The following is a 19,902-nucleotide window of genomic DNA, read 5'->3' as shown; positions in this document are numbered from 1 at the left end:
AATGCATATTACAAACCTCCTGATTTTTATGTATTAGGTGTTCTTAAGAATTCCCTTACCTGTTATTATCAACATAGCTATATTGACAGGCTCTTCATTACTTGCTAATTGCTCATACTTCTTTTTCTTGTTAAGATCAATTTTTAAAATCGAATCTTCTCAGTTTGGAAATATCATAGACATATTATCATGTTAATACTAATGTGTTTTATATCTTTCTAGCTTTTTCCCTCTTTATCATAGGAACTTACAAAGTTTATTTAATACCTTTTGCTTTTAAAATGCATTCTTTTTGGGGGGCAGAGAAGAAGCAGAGTGAGAAGTTAGGGGCATATGCTTGATTTTTATCCCTCTGAAACAAAGATATAAAAAATAGTCTTCCGTATATTTTTTTAAGGTTAACGATCATTTAATGTATTGACATTGTCACTTATAAATGTACAATTTGCATATACAGGAGGGGAAAATAGGTTCTGTAGACACGACATGATACTAGTAATAGGGAGGCAATTACAAACAAGATCAACTCTGGAAAGACAAGTGGAATTGCATTCCATGCCTTATGTCTACACAAACAAGGGAAGGAAAAAGAAAGATTACACAAGACCAACACTTGATGTGGAAAATACTCTTGGGACACTTTGTCTTAACTGCAGGACCTTCTTCTCATGATCCAGATGGTGATCCTTGTTCTGGATGGCCTAAAACAAGGTCTAGCCTTGTTTCTGAATGACAATCTGAGACATTAACCATAGGTCTCCCTCTTCTCTTTAGTCCCCAAAACGCTGAAGTCAACTCAAGGAATTAAAGGATCACATCAGCTATGAGTACAATGTCAATGGCCAACTTCTCCCAAGTACAGATCATTATTTAAAAATACACATGGAAGTAAATGCTTACTCAAACATGAACAAGAAACTTCTTCCAACTCACGCACCTAACAAAGGACGTCTCTGAGAAACAGAGGCAACAAAAGGTTGGCATCTATGGGAGCGTGGCAAGGAAATGATTTGATCACAGTGGGGCCTGGAAGTTCCCTGTCAGTAGAGACTTGGGCCTGGTGTGACATGCACACGGGGAGGGGTGAAGGTGGGCTCAAATCATTTCCTTGCCACAGCTCCCGTAGTCTTCCATATTTAAAGGTGACTTTGTGAACTGTGATAGTCCCTATTCTAAACCGGACCCTAAGATGTAAATTATGCATACATTGTTGAAATTACAGTCATACCTTGTTTTATTGCACTTCAGTTTATTTCATTTCACAGATACTGTACTTTTTACAAATTGAAGATTTGTGGCAACCCTACATCAAACAATTCTATCACTGCCATTTTTCAAAAAACTGCATGTGCTCACTTTGTGTCTCTGTGTCACATTTTGGTAATTCTCACTGTATTTCCAACTTTTTCATTATTTCGTCTGTTACAGTGATCTGTGATCTTTGATGTTACTATTATAATTGTTTTGGGCCACCATGACCACGCCCACAGAAGATGGTGAAGTAAATGTTGTGTCTTCTGACTGCTCTGCCAACCTGCTGATCCCTATCTCTCTACCTCTCTTCTGGCCTCCCTAGTCCCTGAGACACACTATTGAAATTAGGCCAGTTAATAACCCTACAGTGGCCTCTAAGTTAAGCTGGAAGTGATGCTATGTGTGAGCGACTGTATAAACAATGAGACTGGCTGCTAGCATAAAGATGCAGTGGTAACAAACCACTTAAACCATGCAGGTTTGTTTACATGTAGAGAAGAAACTAGTTCCCAAATTATTAATTTAATTATTTAATTATGAATTATCCTTATGGGGAGTCTTGGGAGCCTATTTATAAGTATGGAATACCGTAAGTCAGGTCATCCATAACCCAGGGACTGCCTGAATTTTTGTTTTAATTTTTTATTGATACATAATAATTGTACATATTCATGGAGTACATGTTATATTTTGATACAAGCATATAACATATAATGATCAAATCAGGGACTGCCTGAATTTTAAGCCCACTGTTGAGACCTACTGCTCAGAAAAAAAGATTCCTTTCAAAATATTACTACTCACTGAAAATGTACCTGGTCACCCAAGAGCTTTGATGGAAATGTACAAGGAGATTAATGTTGTTTTCAGGCCTGCTAATACAACATCCATTCTGCAGCTGATGGATCAGGAGTAATTTCAACTTTCACATCTTATTATTTAAGAAATACATTTTATAAGGCTATAGCTGCCCTAGATAGTGACTCCTCTGATGGATCTAGGCAAAGTAAATTGAAATCCTTTTGGAAAGAAGTCACCATTCTATTAATAGATGCTATTAAGGACAATTGTGATTCACAGGAGAAGGTCAAAATATCAACACTAACAGGATTTTGGAAGAAGTTGATTCCAGACCTCATGGATAACTTTGAGGGGTTCAAGACTTCAGTGGAAGTAACTGCAGATGTCGTGTAAGTAAGAAGGAACTAGAATCAGAAGTGGAGCCTGAAGATGTGACTAAATTTTTGCAATCTCATGATAAAACTTGAATGGAAGAGGAGTTGCTTCTTAGGGATGAGCAAAGAAAGGTGTTTTTTGAGATAGAATTCCACTCCTGATGAAGATGCCATGAACATTGCATCATGGTTGTACACAACAAAGGATTTAGAATATTCCATAAACTTAGGTGATAAAGCAATGGCAGGGTTTGAGAGGACTGGCTTCAGTTTTAAAAGAAAGGACTGGCTTCAGTTTTAAAAGAAGTTCCGCTGTGGGTAAAATGCTATCAAACGGCATTGCATGCTACAGAGAAATCTTTTGTGAAAGGATGAGTCAAATGATGCAGCAAACTTTATGGCTGTCTTACTTTAAGAAATTGCCACAGCCACCTCAATCTTGGGCAGCCACCGCCCGGACAGTCAGCAGCACATCAAGGCAGGACCCTCACCAGCAAAAAGGTTACAATTTACTGAAGGTTCAGATGATCGTTAGCATTTCTAACAATAAAGTACTTTTAATTAAAGTATGCACATTGTATTTTTAGACATAATGCTATTGCACACTTAATGGACTACAGTATAGTGTAAACATAATTTTTCCGGGAAACCAAAAAAATTGTGTGACTCACCTTATTGTGATATTAGCTTTATTGGGGTAGTCTGGAACCAAACCTACAATACCTCTGAGGTATACCTGTGTTTCATGACCTTTGTGTGGGGTCTAGGATCAACTAAAATAAAGTGACTCATTGTAACAGTGAATAGCAGACCAAGAAATTTTTCTAAATTATCTTTTTGGTGCTAAGCTACTCCACACTTACACTGTTCATCAGTCTGTCTACTACTTACCAGTTAACCTTATCTCTGACAAATCTGGTTTGTGTGTGTGTGTATCATTTGAAGAATGATTATTTGCTTTCTCAGATAATTCTTCACTTTATTAAGTGATTCATTGAAGAGGTACATAACCTACTTCTTTATTTTAAAAATATTCTATTTGCAGAAACTATATTTACATACAACTTTTTAAGCCATCTACTGCATAAAATGAGGTGTAGCTTCAGAATGGTATAAATCTGCCAAAGTAAACATCAGGATTTTGGCTGCTAACTCAGTAGCATATTTTGGCATAATTTTTGGCCCCCTCCAAAAAAAAATTCTAAGCACTAAGATCAAGTAAAGAGGAGTGTGGACAAGGCTGGCTTATAAGAAACATTTGAATTGGGGTCATCACTGGAAGAAGAAAAGGAAGTAGATAAGAATATATATTAATATTTTCATCTCTCTTATCCTATCCTTTGAGCATTCTACTCAGCATAATTTTCAACCATTTTTTGTTTAATTTCTAAATGCTATTGCATGAATATAGCTTTCTTCTTTGTCAGTTCTATTACAAGATACTTTTTCTTAAATATATAGTCTTTTGGGGAAACAAATGACACATTTTAGCAATTTGATCTTTCTCATATGATTTATAATCTCATCCTTCATACTTAAAGTTTCTAATCCTTTTGACCATTTGTGCTATCTTCACTGCTTTGAAATTTGCTAATTTTTTAAAACAACTGATAGGTCAAGGGTAAATATTCAGTGCAGTATTTTAATTTGAAGATCCCCTGCCTTTTGGTTATTTTACAATGAACAACAGCATTGGCAAGCAGTATTTGTGGAAGAAACATAAGATAAATGAAAAATATGCATTTTCTGCTCTGTATAAGGATAAAAGAGATAGCTAGAGTAGGGCTGAGATTATTGGGAGAATTAGTCTCTAATGTAATAAAAGCAATTATTCATTTTTATTTCAGCTGACCCTTAATTACCTCCTATTATAACAAATATTACAGATTGCTTTTACTATCTTGAAATAAATTCTAGAGATAATAGTCTACCTATTTACAAGATTGTTCAATAGTCGTAATGCTCTAGTTTAACATATAGAAAGAATAAAAAGCAATTCATAATAAAAAAATAATATGTATTTCAATATTTAAAGTGCTCAGGCAAATCTCCCTGAGAAGGCATAACAAAGTAGTTGGATACTTGGTCCTATGCATATAGAATGAGTTTGACAGCTATAAATGCAGGCTGATACAGGTGTGCTTATTGGCAATTCAAGTACCATCGGGAGTGGTGCCATCAGTGATGAGATTTTTTCATAGGGTAAACCACTCTTGTTAATATTCTGAAAAACAGAAAGTACGCAGTTCCTTCAATTTACATCGTAGTTGCATTCATGCAAAATTCAGTGTATATTAAAATCATGCAAAAAGTACTTTGAGATTATTTGTAAAACAGATTTAAATTCTAAGCCCATATAATTATAAACAGGTTTTTTCAACTATATGAATAGCTGTGGAACATTTAAGAATCGTGTGGGATGCAAAACAATTCTTCATCATGCTGTACTGCCCTGCAAATTACAGGATGTCCACCATCCCTGACCTTCTCCCACTAAATGCCAATAGCACCTTCCAATCATCTTAGCCACCAAAAATATCTCTACAAATATCCAAAATGCCTCTAGAGGCCACTACCATCCCCATTAATAACCACTGATTGAGACTGAGCAAAGGTACTTTTTGTAATGATGCACTGTCATCCTTAACATTCTAGTTTTATACTGAATTGATTTTATAGGTTGGGAAACAGAATTCACCCCAAAGGTGAATTATCCAGTTAGAACAAGCCTGCCAATCCAAAAGGATATAGAAGTCATTCCTAGAGAACTTGGCAGATATTAAATGTGGAAAAACCATTTACTCCTTACATTGTGTGAACCTCTCTGGATTAGGAAAATGGGGTTTGAAAAGTGAGAAGTTCACAGTCCCTAAAATGGGGGACTTTGGATAAGGGTAAAGCTATGGTAGTGAAAAGTCGAGGCCCTGACTGTAAAACCATGTTTATCTCCTTCAAATAACATGGTTAGTGCTAAATGGACTAGTTTCCCTGTTACCAGTACATATTGCAGTTTATTAATAAATAGCTGCTTTTTTGATTAACCTAAATTTCCACCTTTTATATTCTTTTATGAATAAATAATTTAATGGCCTAGTGTTTCTGCACTGATGGAATGAAAAGCAACCCTCTTAAGTTCCCTAAAGTGATATATATATTAAGTACCAGAAAGCTGCTCTCAGAAATTTCCTTTCACTGAGCATTGTCATGGGTAGATTTTCATATTAATTTATAAATATTTTCATTGAACTTTAGCCCTAAATTTTTGACTATGGTTTCCAAACATGTTCTTGAAATGTGTATGTGCAGTCCCAGATAGACATGCAATTATCCAACTTCCAAAAGCTACTTTTTAATGATTAAAAATCCACTTCCAAAAATTTAGAAAAGACATTTTTGTATGATGTATGTTACCATTCCTTAGTTTAGGGAGAATTCTCTCTTCTCCACCCCATTCTCTGTAATTCAGTTGCTAACCTACCTTATTACCTTTACTCCTAGCAATTTTCCCTCCTCTGACAGAAGCACACATTCTCATTATTTATACTCTTAAATTGCAAGAGTAAATGTTGAGTGCCAGTTCAGGTACTCAGTTATCTCAGGGACTTTGGTCTTTTCAACCCAGGACTAATCAAGTAGAGAGTCATCGTAAGCTAAAACTAAAAAGCTTTTGCAGTGGTTTTATCACCAGTGAAATTTGTTCATCCTTCAGAAAGATTGTCACTCAGGAAAGAAGAAATAAAGGAGTTAAAATTGCTTCAGACCATTGACTCCTTAGGTCCCTCTAGATTCATAGATTGAATTGGTTTTCAAGGGGTGGGAGGAATTATGAGAGGAATTCCCTGAGAAAGCTTACAAATTGATCATAGCCTTGGTAACACTAGTAGGTGTAAGTGTGATCGCTATGGAGGAAATGCCAAATGTGACTGGAAGCTTGGGGAATGGGAAGGAAAAGAGACAATTAACACCTTTTTTTTTTTTTTGGCTTATTGTGTTTGAGGGTGGGTGTGCCATGTAGTATGCATCTGCCGATGGTCTTTCAAAAAGAAGAGATACAATTGATTTTAAAATATTTTATTATTTAAGTACAATTTAGTAGTTATTATTGAACTGAAACTAAGCAAGCACTGTAGAAATAGAGACAGACATTTCATAAACCTATCTGGAAAGTGGTCCCCATTTTAGATATACCCACAAAATACCATTTAAAGTAGGCATATCTGAGCATACATAGAACTGCTCGCTTAGGTTTGGAGAATGTAAAATCCTCCAGATTCAAAAGAATACTTTGTCATTTGAATAAGTCAAAATTATAATAATAAAAATATCTAGTTATATATATTTTAAAGAACTTGAGATTTTACACACCTATTGATGCAGGCAGGCATATATATAATTTTTTCCCCAAGAATTCTATTAAGAATTGTCAAAATCCAGTTAGGCACTTTAGGATTTACCAGGATAAACCTACACTCGCTCCTTCCCATTGAATAACAATGAATTTTGCCCAAAATGAGTAAGCAAATAGAGAAATGACCTCATTTTTTAGGCTGAATGCAGTAGTGTGGAGGGATATTTCTCAAGGATACGACTTCAATGCTGGCTCTTACTTTCAAATGCAAGTTCAGAAGGCCAATCTGCAGAGGAGAGGAGGATAGAGAGCATCCTTGTGAGGGCCCCTATAAAGAGAGGGGTTCTCTACTAGGGCCAGCTCCCACAGCTAAGTCACATGCACAGACTGTAGCTTTCTGCTCTCTGGCGGACTGCAGCCATAGCATCCTTATTGTTGTAACTCCCAGATTGTGATACTGTCACAAAACTGTTGCTAGGCAACAAATGTGGTTACCAGGTCTCAGCGAATAGCTGAAGGGGAAAGCAAAGTGTTGCACCATTGTAGAGTAACCATAGCAATGACCTACTATTACAGACTAAAGAATTATCATTAACAATGTTAAAGTATCAGACAGAGGCCCTGAATCCGGAGACTTCCAAGCAGTATCTCTCTGCATAATTGAGTGATCTAAGAGGAGATTTCAACTGTTTCAAAGCTATTCTCACTCATTATTTCTATGGAAGAGTCTTTGTAATTTTTATTTTTTAATTTAAAAAATTGTTCAGTTATGAAGCTACTGGTATAAGCCATCACAAGGAGTCAAAATAGATTAATCTATTTCCTCATCTATTCTTATGCCTACATCAGTATTACTTGCTGCTTGTGTTAAACTATAGGTAGATTTGCTTTGAAAAATACTATACATTTGTATTAAGTCGCAGCCACATGAAGCTGTAGTAAAATAACCCCTTAAATCGACAGCTAACTTGTATCTTTTAAGTTGAATTCCTCCTGACAAAATAAGAGGCCTAGATGCTCTTTTAGTAGTCACTGCTTTGAAACATTTTTTTATAGCTTTTCTAAATTCTCCTTAAAAACCTGTAAAAATGTCGCCCTACGATACTTCAAGGCATAATCTCCTTTGAATCTGGTCCTTCATTAAGCATCCCATAGGATTCGGTCGCCGTGACCTCGCTGAGGTAATCCTGTCTAACAGCACAGCTTCCGGGAGAGACAAGAAAAATCCGTTTTTTTTTTCCCCCTTGGGAAGCAAGGAAACTCGGGTGCCGCGGGGTGGGCGCAGAAGCGGGTCCCGCGCGCAGGGGAAACCAATCCCCGCGCGCGCCGGGGCCGGGGCGGCGGGCGGTTTCCAGGCGGGAGAGGGCGTGGCCCTGCGCCGCGCGCGCCCATTGGCCCACAGGGGCGGGGGCCCCGGGCGACCCGCGCGACGAGACCCGGCCGCGTCTCCGCGCCCGGAGCGTGACGAGGACTCAGGCCGGAGGCGACCCGAGGCCCCCGAATGGCGGCCGCCCCGGGGCCGTGGCGGGCGTCCGCGCCCCCCTGAGCCTTGAGGGCACAGCGAACCCTCGGGGAGAGGCGTGCCCGGGAGAGGCCGCGCGCGGGCGGGCCTCCGCGTCCCGGCGCGGCGAGCCCGGAGCCGCGAGCCCGCGAGGGGGCGGGGGCCTGCGCGGGGGCCTCGGGCGCGACGCGGGGAGGACGGCCCTGCGCCTCGGCTCGGCCTGGCCGCCGCCGCCCCCGCCCGCGCCCGGCCCGGAGCGAGGCCACCTGGTAACGGAATCTGTGGGTCTTTTGCAGGCACCGACCGTCATGAGCTAACTTCCTGGAAGAGCTTCCCGTCTATTTTCAAATTCTTTACCGAAGCCTCTGAGGCCAAGACCAGTTCCCTGAAGCCGGCTCTGACGCGACGCTCCCACCGAATTAAGCACGAAGAGCTGTAAGAGGAGAGCGAGCGAGACGGGGGCGGGGAAGCCCGGGAAGCCCCCTCGAGCGCGCATCCGCGTCTGCCAACTGCCCGCGGTCGGCGCGCAGACTCCCGGCCCCTCATTAGATTGTTTTCTTCCCAGAGCACAGGGTCGTGATATATACATCTAAATAGCGTTTTGCATTATTTCTAGATGAGTGCAACTGTCAAAGCAATATGGGTTCACTGGTCGTGCTTCCTGCGGGCTGAGCCCGGGCTTCTCGCTGCCCGTCAGCGCGCAGATTAAGGCTGACAGCGCCCTGCCCGGCGCGGCCGCCGCGGCTCTAATTGCCCTGACGGAGCCCGCGCCGGCGCTGCGGGGTGCGCGGTGTCCGCGCGGTCCTACCGCCCGCCGCAGCGCAGCCGCGGCTGCTCCCCCCTCCTTAATCATGTCCGTTTGCCACCCCCCACCCCAGCCCTCTCTGAACAGGAGCTAACTTATTCTAGACTTCAAACTTCCATTTTAACTAGGTTTCTCCCCGAGGGCGTCTTATGCCTCTTTTTTTTTTTTAAGGAAATTACCCCCCCCAACACACACACACACACACACACAGAAAAGTCAAATTTAAATTCAGAACATGAGTGCCACGATGTACTACGGAGTTTGGGGAGTGTAAATTGTTCTCTCCTTAACGATCCATTTTCATTTCGAGACCAAAAGAACTTTGCGTAAAAATCTATAAAGTACCAAATCCGCATTACTGCTGAAAATCCTCTCCAGTTGATTGTGAAATTTTACACGAGTCTCTAATTTCAGAAGAGACTGTTTAAAACATAATGATGAGCAGATCTTTTAAGTGTAGGTGTGAAAGGTCCCATTTTCAGTGGAATTTCCAACTGTATCATTAGAATTGACTTTACTTTTTAAACATATGATGTGTATTGAGTGTCATTGTAATTTAGATAACACACTTAAGTTTTGCTGTTTAAATCTTAATGTGGAGAAAGTTTGTTGTTAATCCTTAGTAGAAAGAGCTATTCTGAGCTTTCCTGGAGTTAGGCCTTTTTAGGGATAGAATATTTTATTGTCATCAGGAAAATAAACCTATGTACTCTGGAGCCTTTTTCTTCTGAAAAACTAAGTTGGGCTAAAATGATTCTTTTAGTTTTCTGCTCTAATAGGAAGAGAGAGACTTGGTGTGAAAGATTTTTCACCTTTCCATCCAATGGTATAATTTTTAGTACTCCACTTCCTCTGTAGCGTTTTTCCCTACATTTTCAACAATTAAATATTTTAATCCAGCTAAGATCTGGCCAACACTGTGAAATACAAGAGATAAGTTAAGGTTTTGCTGACTTTTAAATTAAAATATTAAATATTAGCATTATCAATTTTTAATTACTTGAAGAATTTAATTACCTAGTGAAGATTATTTCTAATAGATGAGAATCTGAATTTAATATTTTTCATCCTTTTTTAAAGTGTATGCAACAATTAACATGCCTGCCTTATTTGAGGACATGATAAAATGTACCCAAAATGACTTAGAACTGTCTAACGCCTCAGAAAAAGAACTTAAAATCAAACCATCTCATGGATAAATGTTTTTATATTATGAACTGATTTCAGCAAGTTTTAAAACTGATAATATCTCATTGCTGTGTTTGGCATACAAGTACATTCATTAGTTCTATAGTTTTAATGATGACAAATTAAAGTGATCTTTTTTCAGTGAGTCATGTCTGCATATCTTTTGATGTTATTTAAGCAGAAACAACATAAAAAATCAAAATGGCATTTTATTCAGCTACTGGATGGTGTAAAATGTGTAAGCCCCAACAATGTCAAGCACATTGGTCTGTGATGTTGACCCTTTTTATCCAGTCTTTCCTATTGTAGAAGTAATGGTGAACTGTGTAAAATAATGGTATCTTCCAGTGAGGGATTTGAGAATTGATGTGGATTGAATATATTTTTCAAAATGTTATAAATTGTGTGGTGTTTTCAGTATATGAAAATGTTCACAGGAAACTAATTTTATAGCTTTTTTTAAAAAAACAGCACTTGTGCAACGCTACATTTTTGAAGCTTCTGCAGCTGAATTTAGAGTAAAATAAATATGCTCAGTTTATAAATCAAATCACTCCTATTCCTTTTCTGCAATTTTTTCACCTCTCTTTTTAAAAACCTTTACTTGTAACTAGAGTAAATCACTGTTTAATTGCCTTTAATACTTTAATACTTTAAAACTACTGGATTGTTAGGCCTTGTTTAACTATCTGTAGAGAGCTATTTGCAAACTTAAGTTGTGTAAATGTAATTTCTGCTTGTGAATCTGAGCTGTGGCAACCCAGAGAGAGCTAGGCAAACCATTCCAGACCACCAACTGATTACTGATCAGATTCTTTGTTAATGTAGAATTTTTTAACCTGTTGATTATGGGTCTGTTGGTATAAATGTAATAATATTGTTCACCTCAATTTTCTTGGAGTAACAACAAGCAGTTGGTAGTAGCCCGCCTGGTTTGGGGGCTGCCAGTGTTTACAATATTTTTGCCCTGATCTTCCTCCTTCCCTATTTTGGTTTTCTTAGGTTTTTAGGAGAGTAGGGTTTTAAAGTTAGGATGCAGGCATTTTATTTTAATTATATACTTCCTAGAGCAAATGGAATGGGAAAAGAGTTGTTGATAAATCTAAGATTCAAAATACTCAAAACTTAAAAGCCAGATAATTGCTTTGGAGCTTTCTACAGGTACCTAACCATGCAGTCGTTAAAAGTTTTCATGGACATTTGAAAAGAAGACCATCTACTTGTAATAATTGTTCTTTTCTCAAGTTTCAGGCTTGTGCTTCAACCTGGATTGCATTATTGTTTATACATAAAAAAAAAGCACACGCATTTCCCATATATATTCTGTTTACATTTTAAAATAAAAATAATATTCCCAACAAGCAGTGTCATATTATTCTTGCTCAGAAGTTCCTTTATTCACCACCTCTATAGTGTTTAAAAGCAGAAATGTAAAAGAATGATGGGACAGCATTCATCAATATTTTAAACCTTATGGCTACTTATTATTACTATTATTATTGCTGCAGGGCAATATCCTAACTTCAGTTGAGTCACCTTTTGGCTTGCACCTTTCGAAAAGGTAACATTTTTTAAGACATTTGTTTTTCATATCTAAAATATCTCCTTAGCAAGGAAATTTGAACAACCCGTCATAAAACTATCGCTTTATAAAATAAACTTTAATATACCATAAATAAATGTGTTTTCCAAAAGGAGTCTGGTGAGATTGAATTGCTCGGAAATTCCTGTATATAGTCCTTGCTGTGCTATGTTCAATCTGAAAATAACTTTTTGACATTTATTTTACAGCTACTCCTTTCTTAAAGGAATAATCTTATTTCTTAAGGGAATAGCCTATAACTCCTTTGAGACATGTGTTAACTATATTCTCAGTGCAAATAAGTTAGATTTTTTTCAGGTTTCTATGGATTAGCTACAGTTCCAATTCAAACACATGTGTCTCTTGTTATAATCAAAGTTTTTACTGTAAACTGGCAAGTTCCTGTTGGTGTCTGTAATCCTAATTTATTTAAGAAAGACTACTATTACAAAAAGTATAAAAATTTCTCAAAAACTTTCCCATTGCTTCTGTGGAGAAAAATGTCTTTAAATGAATGTGAGACATTCTCATCTTTGAAATATGGGTGGCAAAAAGGGGGATAATGGTGGTGGTTATTTTATGATTACTTATTAGTGGCTGTAATAATATAAAATAAAAGACACCAGGAGGTACTCCCTTTCAAAAATTGAATACTTTCCTTCCTTCCTTCCTTGTATAGAATGACTGAGTGGGAGTCTCTTGAATTGTTCGTCTTCCTTTTATCTAATATTCTATTAATCTCCAAAAAGATCAGTTTGAGTCTGGGAAAGGGTTTTTAATCAACACTTCACAGAGCTTAAAGCTACCCTACCTAAAGCGTCAGCTTTGTTAGGAGGTTTTAGATTTAAAGCATTGCAACTGTCATGCACTGTACTAAAAGTAAAGAATGTATACCAAGTGGAAGATGTTGAAAAGAGGGAAACAGCACAAAGTCGATTAACGGAGGTTCGAGAATAGAAGTAGCCATCAAAGCATTCCAGCGTTTACCTCGAAATCTATGTAAGGTTAAAAAAAAAGCAACAATGATAGTTTTAAGCCACACACTTAGGAGGGATGAATGTTGATTTAATTGATTCATTTGGATCAATGTTTTTAAAGTTTCACACCACTGATCTTTCATGTAGTGATGTCTTTAGCAGTCAGTGGTCTGACATGAGCCTTCTCAGATTTCATCAGTGCTGACTCTCCATGACATCTAAAATTATGCAATAGCCCTGTGCAATGGTAACTTGAGAACTGGGAGACCTCGATGCCAAAGAGCATGATTAAACTGAAGAACTCTTAATTCTTAGCACAAAGGTTTTAGAAAAGTAATAACTGTAAATGAACCACAGAGGTTGAAGTCTCCAAATATTATAGAGTTGGCTTTTATTGCTAAGTGGGAGAGAAACATCCTGAAAGTTTGACTATTAAGTGGACATCACACAGTGACCAGTATTTTTCCCCTTGAATGTAAAAAGCTTGAAAATGGAAATCTGACTTAATCCATGAGGCCTTCCAAGCAACTTTCCCAGTCCTTTGCCTTGAGATTTGTGAAAAACCTTTCACTATATTCTTTGTATTGTTGGAGTTGAGTTCTGTTGAAACAGACATAGACATGTTTCTAGAAAGAAATCTGGAGAGGTTCTGCATCTTTCTTTTCCTTGGCTATTTCATCGGGTAATATGGAGAACTGTCATAGGTAAAATCATGTTGAACTGTACTTTGTGGCCAGCCTGCAGTACCAATACAAAGAATCTGAAATGAAAAGACAACCAACACCCCCAAGAATGATATGTCTCTTTTTAAAGTTTACAATTTGAATAATGAATTTGGATAGAAACTTGGCAGGAAAACAAACCATGGCACCATCACATCACCAACCATTTTCACTTTTCTGTCCAATTTCAGAGTGCATGTGTTTGTGCGTATTTCACTAGATCAGTGACAGCTCTTTATTTGCATAATTATATGCTCTGGTCTGAAGAGAAAACTAACCCCCAAATTTCATGGGTCACCAAACTGCAACAATCAATGTTTTATCACGTATGCTAAGCAAAATCTAAGAAGCTATATGAAGTTTCTTGGGGAGTTTTTACTCCTCAGAAAATTAAAGAGTTTTCCTCTCCTGAATAGATTCAAAATCTTTCCAAGTTCTTTGTAACTGAATTCTGTTTGAAGGCAAAACTAGAGATTAACATGTAGATCTGGATTGTGGACTCACTAGCATTACTTCAAAGTGGCTTAAGAAGAGCAGCATTTTTGGTGCACTAAACTTTTAAATTGTAAGTACTGTCCTTCATGCTATGAGGAAAAATTATTGGTCAAATTATGATTAGCCAAACTGAGGTCCAAATTAACTAATAAAGTTCATTTCCTTCTTTGAGATAACTCAGGGTTTTTTTTAAAGACCTACCTAATAGAAAAAAATATATGTATATGAACTTATACGTATATGGCTCATGCACACATACATGGGGTACATATGCCCATTCCTGTCCATCCTACCTGAAATATACAGACAACATATACAGTATGTGCATGTCTTTTTGATGCCTCTAGCAGGTGCTCCATATATGTTGGTCACCATGAATGTCTGTAAACTTATTTTCTGTTAAATAAAATTTTCATGTTCAAATTCTACAAGGCATTGTAATAAACATTGTTAAATGCCTTTTAATAAATATTGCTAAGTTCACTTGCATTTGTAAATTCTCTGTATGTAAGGTGCATTTGTGTGTATGTTTGGCTTTATTTCATTAAAGAAAAATTGATTTAAACTGTTGGTGTCTTTAGTTCATAGGAAATCTGCCAAATTTGAAATACAATAAAGCATATTAAAATACAATAAAACTCCATAAAAAGTCACTCTATGCATGTGACTTTTTATGGAGTTATGAAAATCCTGGAAAATATGCCTTTACCTGGATTCTTAAGGAGTATACTAAGGTGCATGATTTAATTCTACAAAAGGAATTAGATATTAATTTCATTTAAGAACATATACAATGCCTTTTATTTGAAATGACCTATAAGTTTCTTCATCAGGCAATTTACTGTCATCAAGAAAAACATCAGGAAAAAAGAGACATTTGAGGACAAAAATTTCAAGAATTGCTTAGTTTTGAAGTATTTTATTCTCTCTCTGAAAAAGGATGAGAGGTCTTAGATCGGGCATCAGAAATTTCCCAAAATGTTCCTATTCTTTCAAGTGAAAAAGAAACCAATTCCTCCCAAGTTTTTGACTAAGGTTGAGTTACAAATGAAAGTTATTTTCTTGCTCTTGTACCTAAAAGTTTAAACCTCTGCTTGTCACAAACACTACCCATGATCACTTCATCTCACTTTTGTTACTGTTCTTATAGAAATGGTCACCTAGTTACACCCCCTCTGCCAACCCTCCCCCCATCATCTACCTCCCCACCGAAATTGCTGTTGGACTGAAGGTCTTGGATTCCTCTAGGTGAAAACTCCTCAAAATTGAATCTGTAAAAATAAATAAATAAATCCAAGTTTAGCATTTTTATCAAACAAAAGGAGTTGGTAAGAAAATGAGTCAAAATATAACTACAGGTTTAGGAACTGTGTGTCTCTGGATTGGATTCATCGCATTTTTTAAAGGTATAAACTCTTCTAAGAAAAACAATAGACAATATTTATACTTATTTACTTCTCCCTCCCCCCATTTGACCTTGGTGGGAACATTGCTTAAGAATATCAGGTAGGACTCAGTTTTCTACTCTGCCAGAAATGCAGAAAAATTTATTTCCCACTGAATTCCACACCTGAGGGGATTGACCTAATAGCTAAAAGGCCTAAGTTCTGTCTTTTTATCATTTTTATTTCTTTTTGCTCAAGTACCAACCACCTAATCCCAGTGTGTCTGAAGAAGGGATCTCTGATCTAGTTCATCTTCATGTACCTTCAAATAATTTTTCAAAGGCTTCCTTTCTTTCTTTTTTAACCATAACTAAATAAATGGCTTTTTTCCAATAAATGTTCACACCTTCTCTGGGTACTTGGATAATCAGAATTTATCAACTGAAGAAATATTGATAGTTTGTTGTGGTGGTTTTTTTGGAGGTTTTTTTTTTTTTTCTTTTGCTTTAGCTTTGCTTCAGTAAATTACTTAATATCATCCCCTGGAATAACCACCTCTAAAAATAACCCTAGCACAGAGTGTCACAATTTGGCTTTCATACAGTTTTGAAAGAAAACCATTAAAATTGCATTGATCTCACAAATATTGATCTAGTGCTTGATATCAAATATCAAATGAGATGCTGTCAGTTGCTGCTGATCATTGTGTCAGCTGTTTGTTTTCATGTCCTTTTCCTTCATTGTCACATGAATTCGAGTTGCAGAGTGTAAGATTTTCATGATTAAAACAATTAAGATCAATTATTTTCCTGATTTTCACATTTCTGATTGGACCAAACATAGTTAAATGTCTACCTGAAATTTTGTCACATGATTGTGTGTCTGTGCATATGTGTGTATGTTACAACAGTATGATTCACTTACTAGATGGGTTATGTTTCTATTTAGATCTTTTCCCTAATTTTGAAATAATTTCTGTCTGTATCCTGCTTTCTTTCTGATCACCTGGACTTTTAAAAAATCAAATTTGGTTTTTTAAAAAAAATGCAGTTGTTAGAGTACCATTTTAGAACTTAGAATGAAATCTTAACCATTTCTAATTTACACACACACACATTACAAGAGGTAAACTGCTCCTTTTATTGTTGCTGACAAAAATATAACTATAGCATTTAGCAGGTGTGTAGTTTAGAGAATCATTTAAGTGAAATTGCACCTATATATATTTAATACTTTCTCAATGAACATGTTTTCTAGCAGTTTAAGTTATGCTGTGCTTTTATTTCTTATCAAATCTGGAAACAGTTAATTGCTTGGATATGTTTAAAGTCTCAAGTCATCCTTTTCTTTCCTCCTTACTCTTTACTTTGTACATCAGGAATTGCTGATTACGCTACTTCAAAATATGGGACACTTTAAGGAGGAAACTACCAGTTAACCCTGCTGTCCAAGCAGTAATGACTGAGAAATAAAGAGTAGAACCCTCCTAGAGTACTATTTAAATTATACAGCCACGTTCGCATTTTCCACGTTCGCGGGGAGAAAAAACAATTCTAGCAGCACTAGTTGTTGGTGTCCCTTTCCCCTTTTTATGCTTGAGCTCGGTTTGGGGACAGCGAAGAGAAGCGAAATGAAGCCGCGCTCTCCCCAGCACCATGGACAGCGCCCAGCGCGCCCCCTTCCCCTTCCCTTGGCCAGAACCCCAAAGTTCCGGCCCTCGCCGGATTCCTCTCTCCGACCACTCCCCCACCATAGGAAACTGGCTCCTGAATTCTTAGGATCTGAGCCCAAAGCGACAGTGAGTGTGGAGTATGCGGTTTGTGGGTAGAGAGTCTTGCTTGTTCCATGCCCGGTGTTAATCTGAGCGCCCAGAGTTGACACACCATTTGCCTGCGTGTCTCCCCGAATTTGCATCTAGTCTTCTCCGAAAGCAGCGCCCGTCTTGTCATTTCTATGGTAGGGGTCTTCCCTCCTCGCCAGCCCCCGCCCCTCTTTTCTTTGGCCAACTTTTCACCGCCACCCCTTAGCTGGCCAGATCTGTGCCGACTCCGGTTTAAGAGGTCTGGACTGGGAGCACATTCTTCCCGGGCTCGGGATCTCAGTCGCGAGAGACCTGCGTTCCAGATGTACGTCCGGACCCACCCAGCCCTTGGGCCCAGGCGCTGCCGGTGGCTGGAGCTGGCGGACGGGCTCGGTGCGCCCAGGCGCTGGTTAATTACCGCCCCGAGAGAGGCGGCTCCGCAGCGGGCGCCAGGCCGGCCGCGCGCTAAACGGCCTGGCAGCAACTTATTTGACAGCACCAAAAAGGGGGCGCGTCTGCCTCCAGTACCCACCACCTCTTCTCCGGCTTGCAGACCTCAACTCCAAGCTGTGCTTTTAGGCACACCTCCCTGTTTGGCTTTCTTTTTTACTGTCGCGTTAAGCAAAGTACAATTGAAGATCACTTCGGTGTGGTATCTTTTTCATTGCGTGGTCTCCCTAGCAACACTTAGGTTGCCACTCCTAAGACACGACTAGTTTTTAAAGAGTTCAAATTGCATCTTACTGTATTGAAACTCGCCTCCCTTGCAGGGCTTTCAGTGAAATCTCTTCCCTCCCATCAGGACCCTATCCTAGCCATCCGCTCTCTAGAACCGTCGTTGGGGACTAAAACATTACGTTTAGAGCAGGTGAAACGGTCAAAACCAAATGTCTGTTAAAGACCAATTGTGCAAAAATAGTTTCTAACCAACTTAATCCAAACTTCTCTAGAAAGAGTCAGGAATAAGTGAAAAAGGGAGAGAACTCTGATATCTTAAGTCAAGGGGTTTCTTTCCTATAAAATACCCTCAATAAAGCGATTTCAAAAATTGGTTCCGTATAGCAGCATGGATTACAATACATTTCAAGATAAAATTATTCTCTATTTGGCAAAAGATCGTAATGTAAAAAATGTCAGTGAGTTCCTCAGGTTAGTAGCAATTTACCTTCAAAACACTGTATTTTTCCCTCCCTTAAGACATACAAATATTTTATTAAATCTTTCACTGGTTAATAATTTAGTTTGTTTTCTCAGAACAGCCATAAACACCCCACTTTCTCATAGCGCTGCTTACATGAACTTTTCTGTCCTTTCCTAGTCTATAAAGTCACTGCTAAGTTCTTTCCAAAGATAATTGTTTCCCCGTACTTTGGTCACTCTTTCGGCCCCAAGAGTTGTTTTGCTCAAATACTGACAAATCCGTGCTACTAGAGAAACTCGGCCATGCCGGAAACTATTTAAACTAGCGGCACGACCCTCCTACGAAAACTGGGAAAAACTCATATTAGCTAATGCAGTTTGGCAACTGAAGTGTGCAAGGTAGCAAAGGGGACCTGTTGAATAATAGTGACTTGGAGACTCACCTATTCTAGACGAGGATCCATCTCCCACTATCTAAACCCATAACTGAAATACCTCCATAATGTTTGCATGTCTTTGGCTGGTATATTTTTGGGCAGCTAATTCCATGAACTGAACTTCCAGTTTTGGATAAATGAAATGGATAAATTCATTCTAGCCTTCCAGAGTTCTGAAGCCAGAAAAAGGAATCAGGTGTTGGGAAAGATGTGGGGTTTTCCTTTGTCGGGGTGGAGGGGTGAATTTTGGCATTTTGGGGCAGAATGGACAGCACTTACTGAATTCCTGGGTGGCTAACGTCTGCTCTCTCGATGGGGATTTTTCGGAATTTCTTTCTTTCATTCGGGGATTTACCTTATGACTTGGGGGTGGGGGAAGGGGTAGTTGAGATCTGCATTTAATTAATCAGGAATTTCTGATCTTAAGAAATGTGTACTCCTGATCCAGTTTCAGAATGACTTTTCTGAGTTATTTTAAGTAAGTCACAAACTTCCAGACCTGAGTGGATATTCAGAACAACTTTTGCCAGAGAAAAATATGGAGAAAAGAAGTATGAGAAGCTCATTTTCTTTATCATAAATCAAAACATTGAGGATACTGATCAGATCCCCCTGAGAGGACCTTTCTCAGCGATGTTTGCTCACCACCTGTATGTGTTCAACGAAACTTTAAACCATTTTACAACATAGATGGCCATTTTTTCCTCATTATCCAAGCTTGTCTTTAAATTCTAACTCTACTCTTCTATAGAATTGCTGCTGTCCTATCCACTTTTTTCCTTCAAAGTCTTTTAAAATAAGTTTCCTTGTCTCTTGCCCATCTGTCAATGTCAAACATACACTGCCTATTTAGTTAAAGAAAAGTGTGTATTTCATATATTATAAAAGAACAGGCTTCTTTATTTGGTTTCTTGGAAATCAATAATCTCTTAAACGTTTTCCAAGACCCCTTGGGGAAGGGAGAGGTGTAAACAATAACTACCAAACTTCAACATGACAATATTGGTTAAAATCTGCAGGATATTCATTCGAATGCGGGGAGATAACGGGAGTGATTTCAGAGTCCCGCGATTACATAGGAAGGAACCCAAG

The 19,902-nt window shown here is 38.3% G+C and overlaps 1 protein-coding gene across 1 annotated transcript in view; it reads left to right on the top strand.

Annotated features, from left to right (window-relative positions):
* The window catches only part of FAM172A (family with sequence similarity 172 member A), a 412,613-nt gene extending 401,792 nt beyond the window's left edge, over positions 1-10,821 (top strand). Inside the window, exon 11 of the mRNA XM_045566294.1 lies at positions 8,575-10,821. Within this exon, the coding sequence (XP_045422250.1) occupies positions 8,575-8,717 (143 nt within the window). The 3' untranslated portion in view covers positions 8,718-10,821. The remainder of the gene's footprint in view (positions 1-8,574) is intronic.
* Positions 10,822-19,902: the final 9,081 nt, after the last annotated feature.

Source organism: Lemur catta, chromosome 12, assembly GCF_020740605.2.
Source record: "Lemur catta isolate mLemCat1 chromosome 12, mLemCat1.pri, whole genome shotgun sequence".
Classification (NCBI taxonomy): domain Eukaryota; kingdom Metazoa; phylum Chordata; class Mammalia; order Primates; family Lemuridae; genus Lemur; species Lemur catta.
This window is presented reverse-complemented; position numbering and strand designations above follow the sequence as displayed.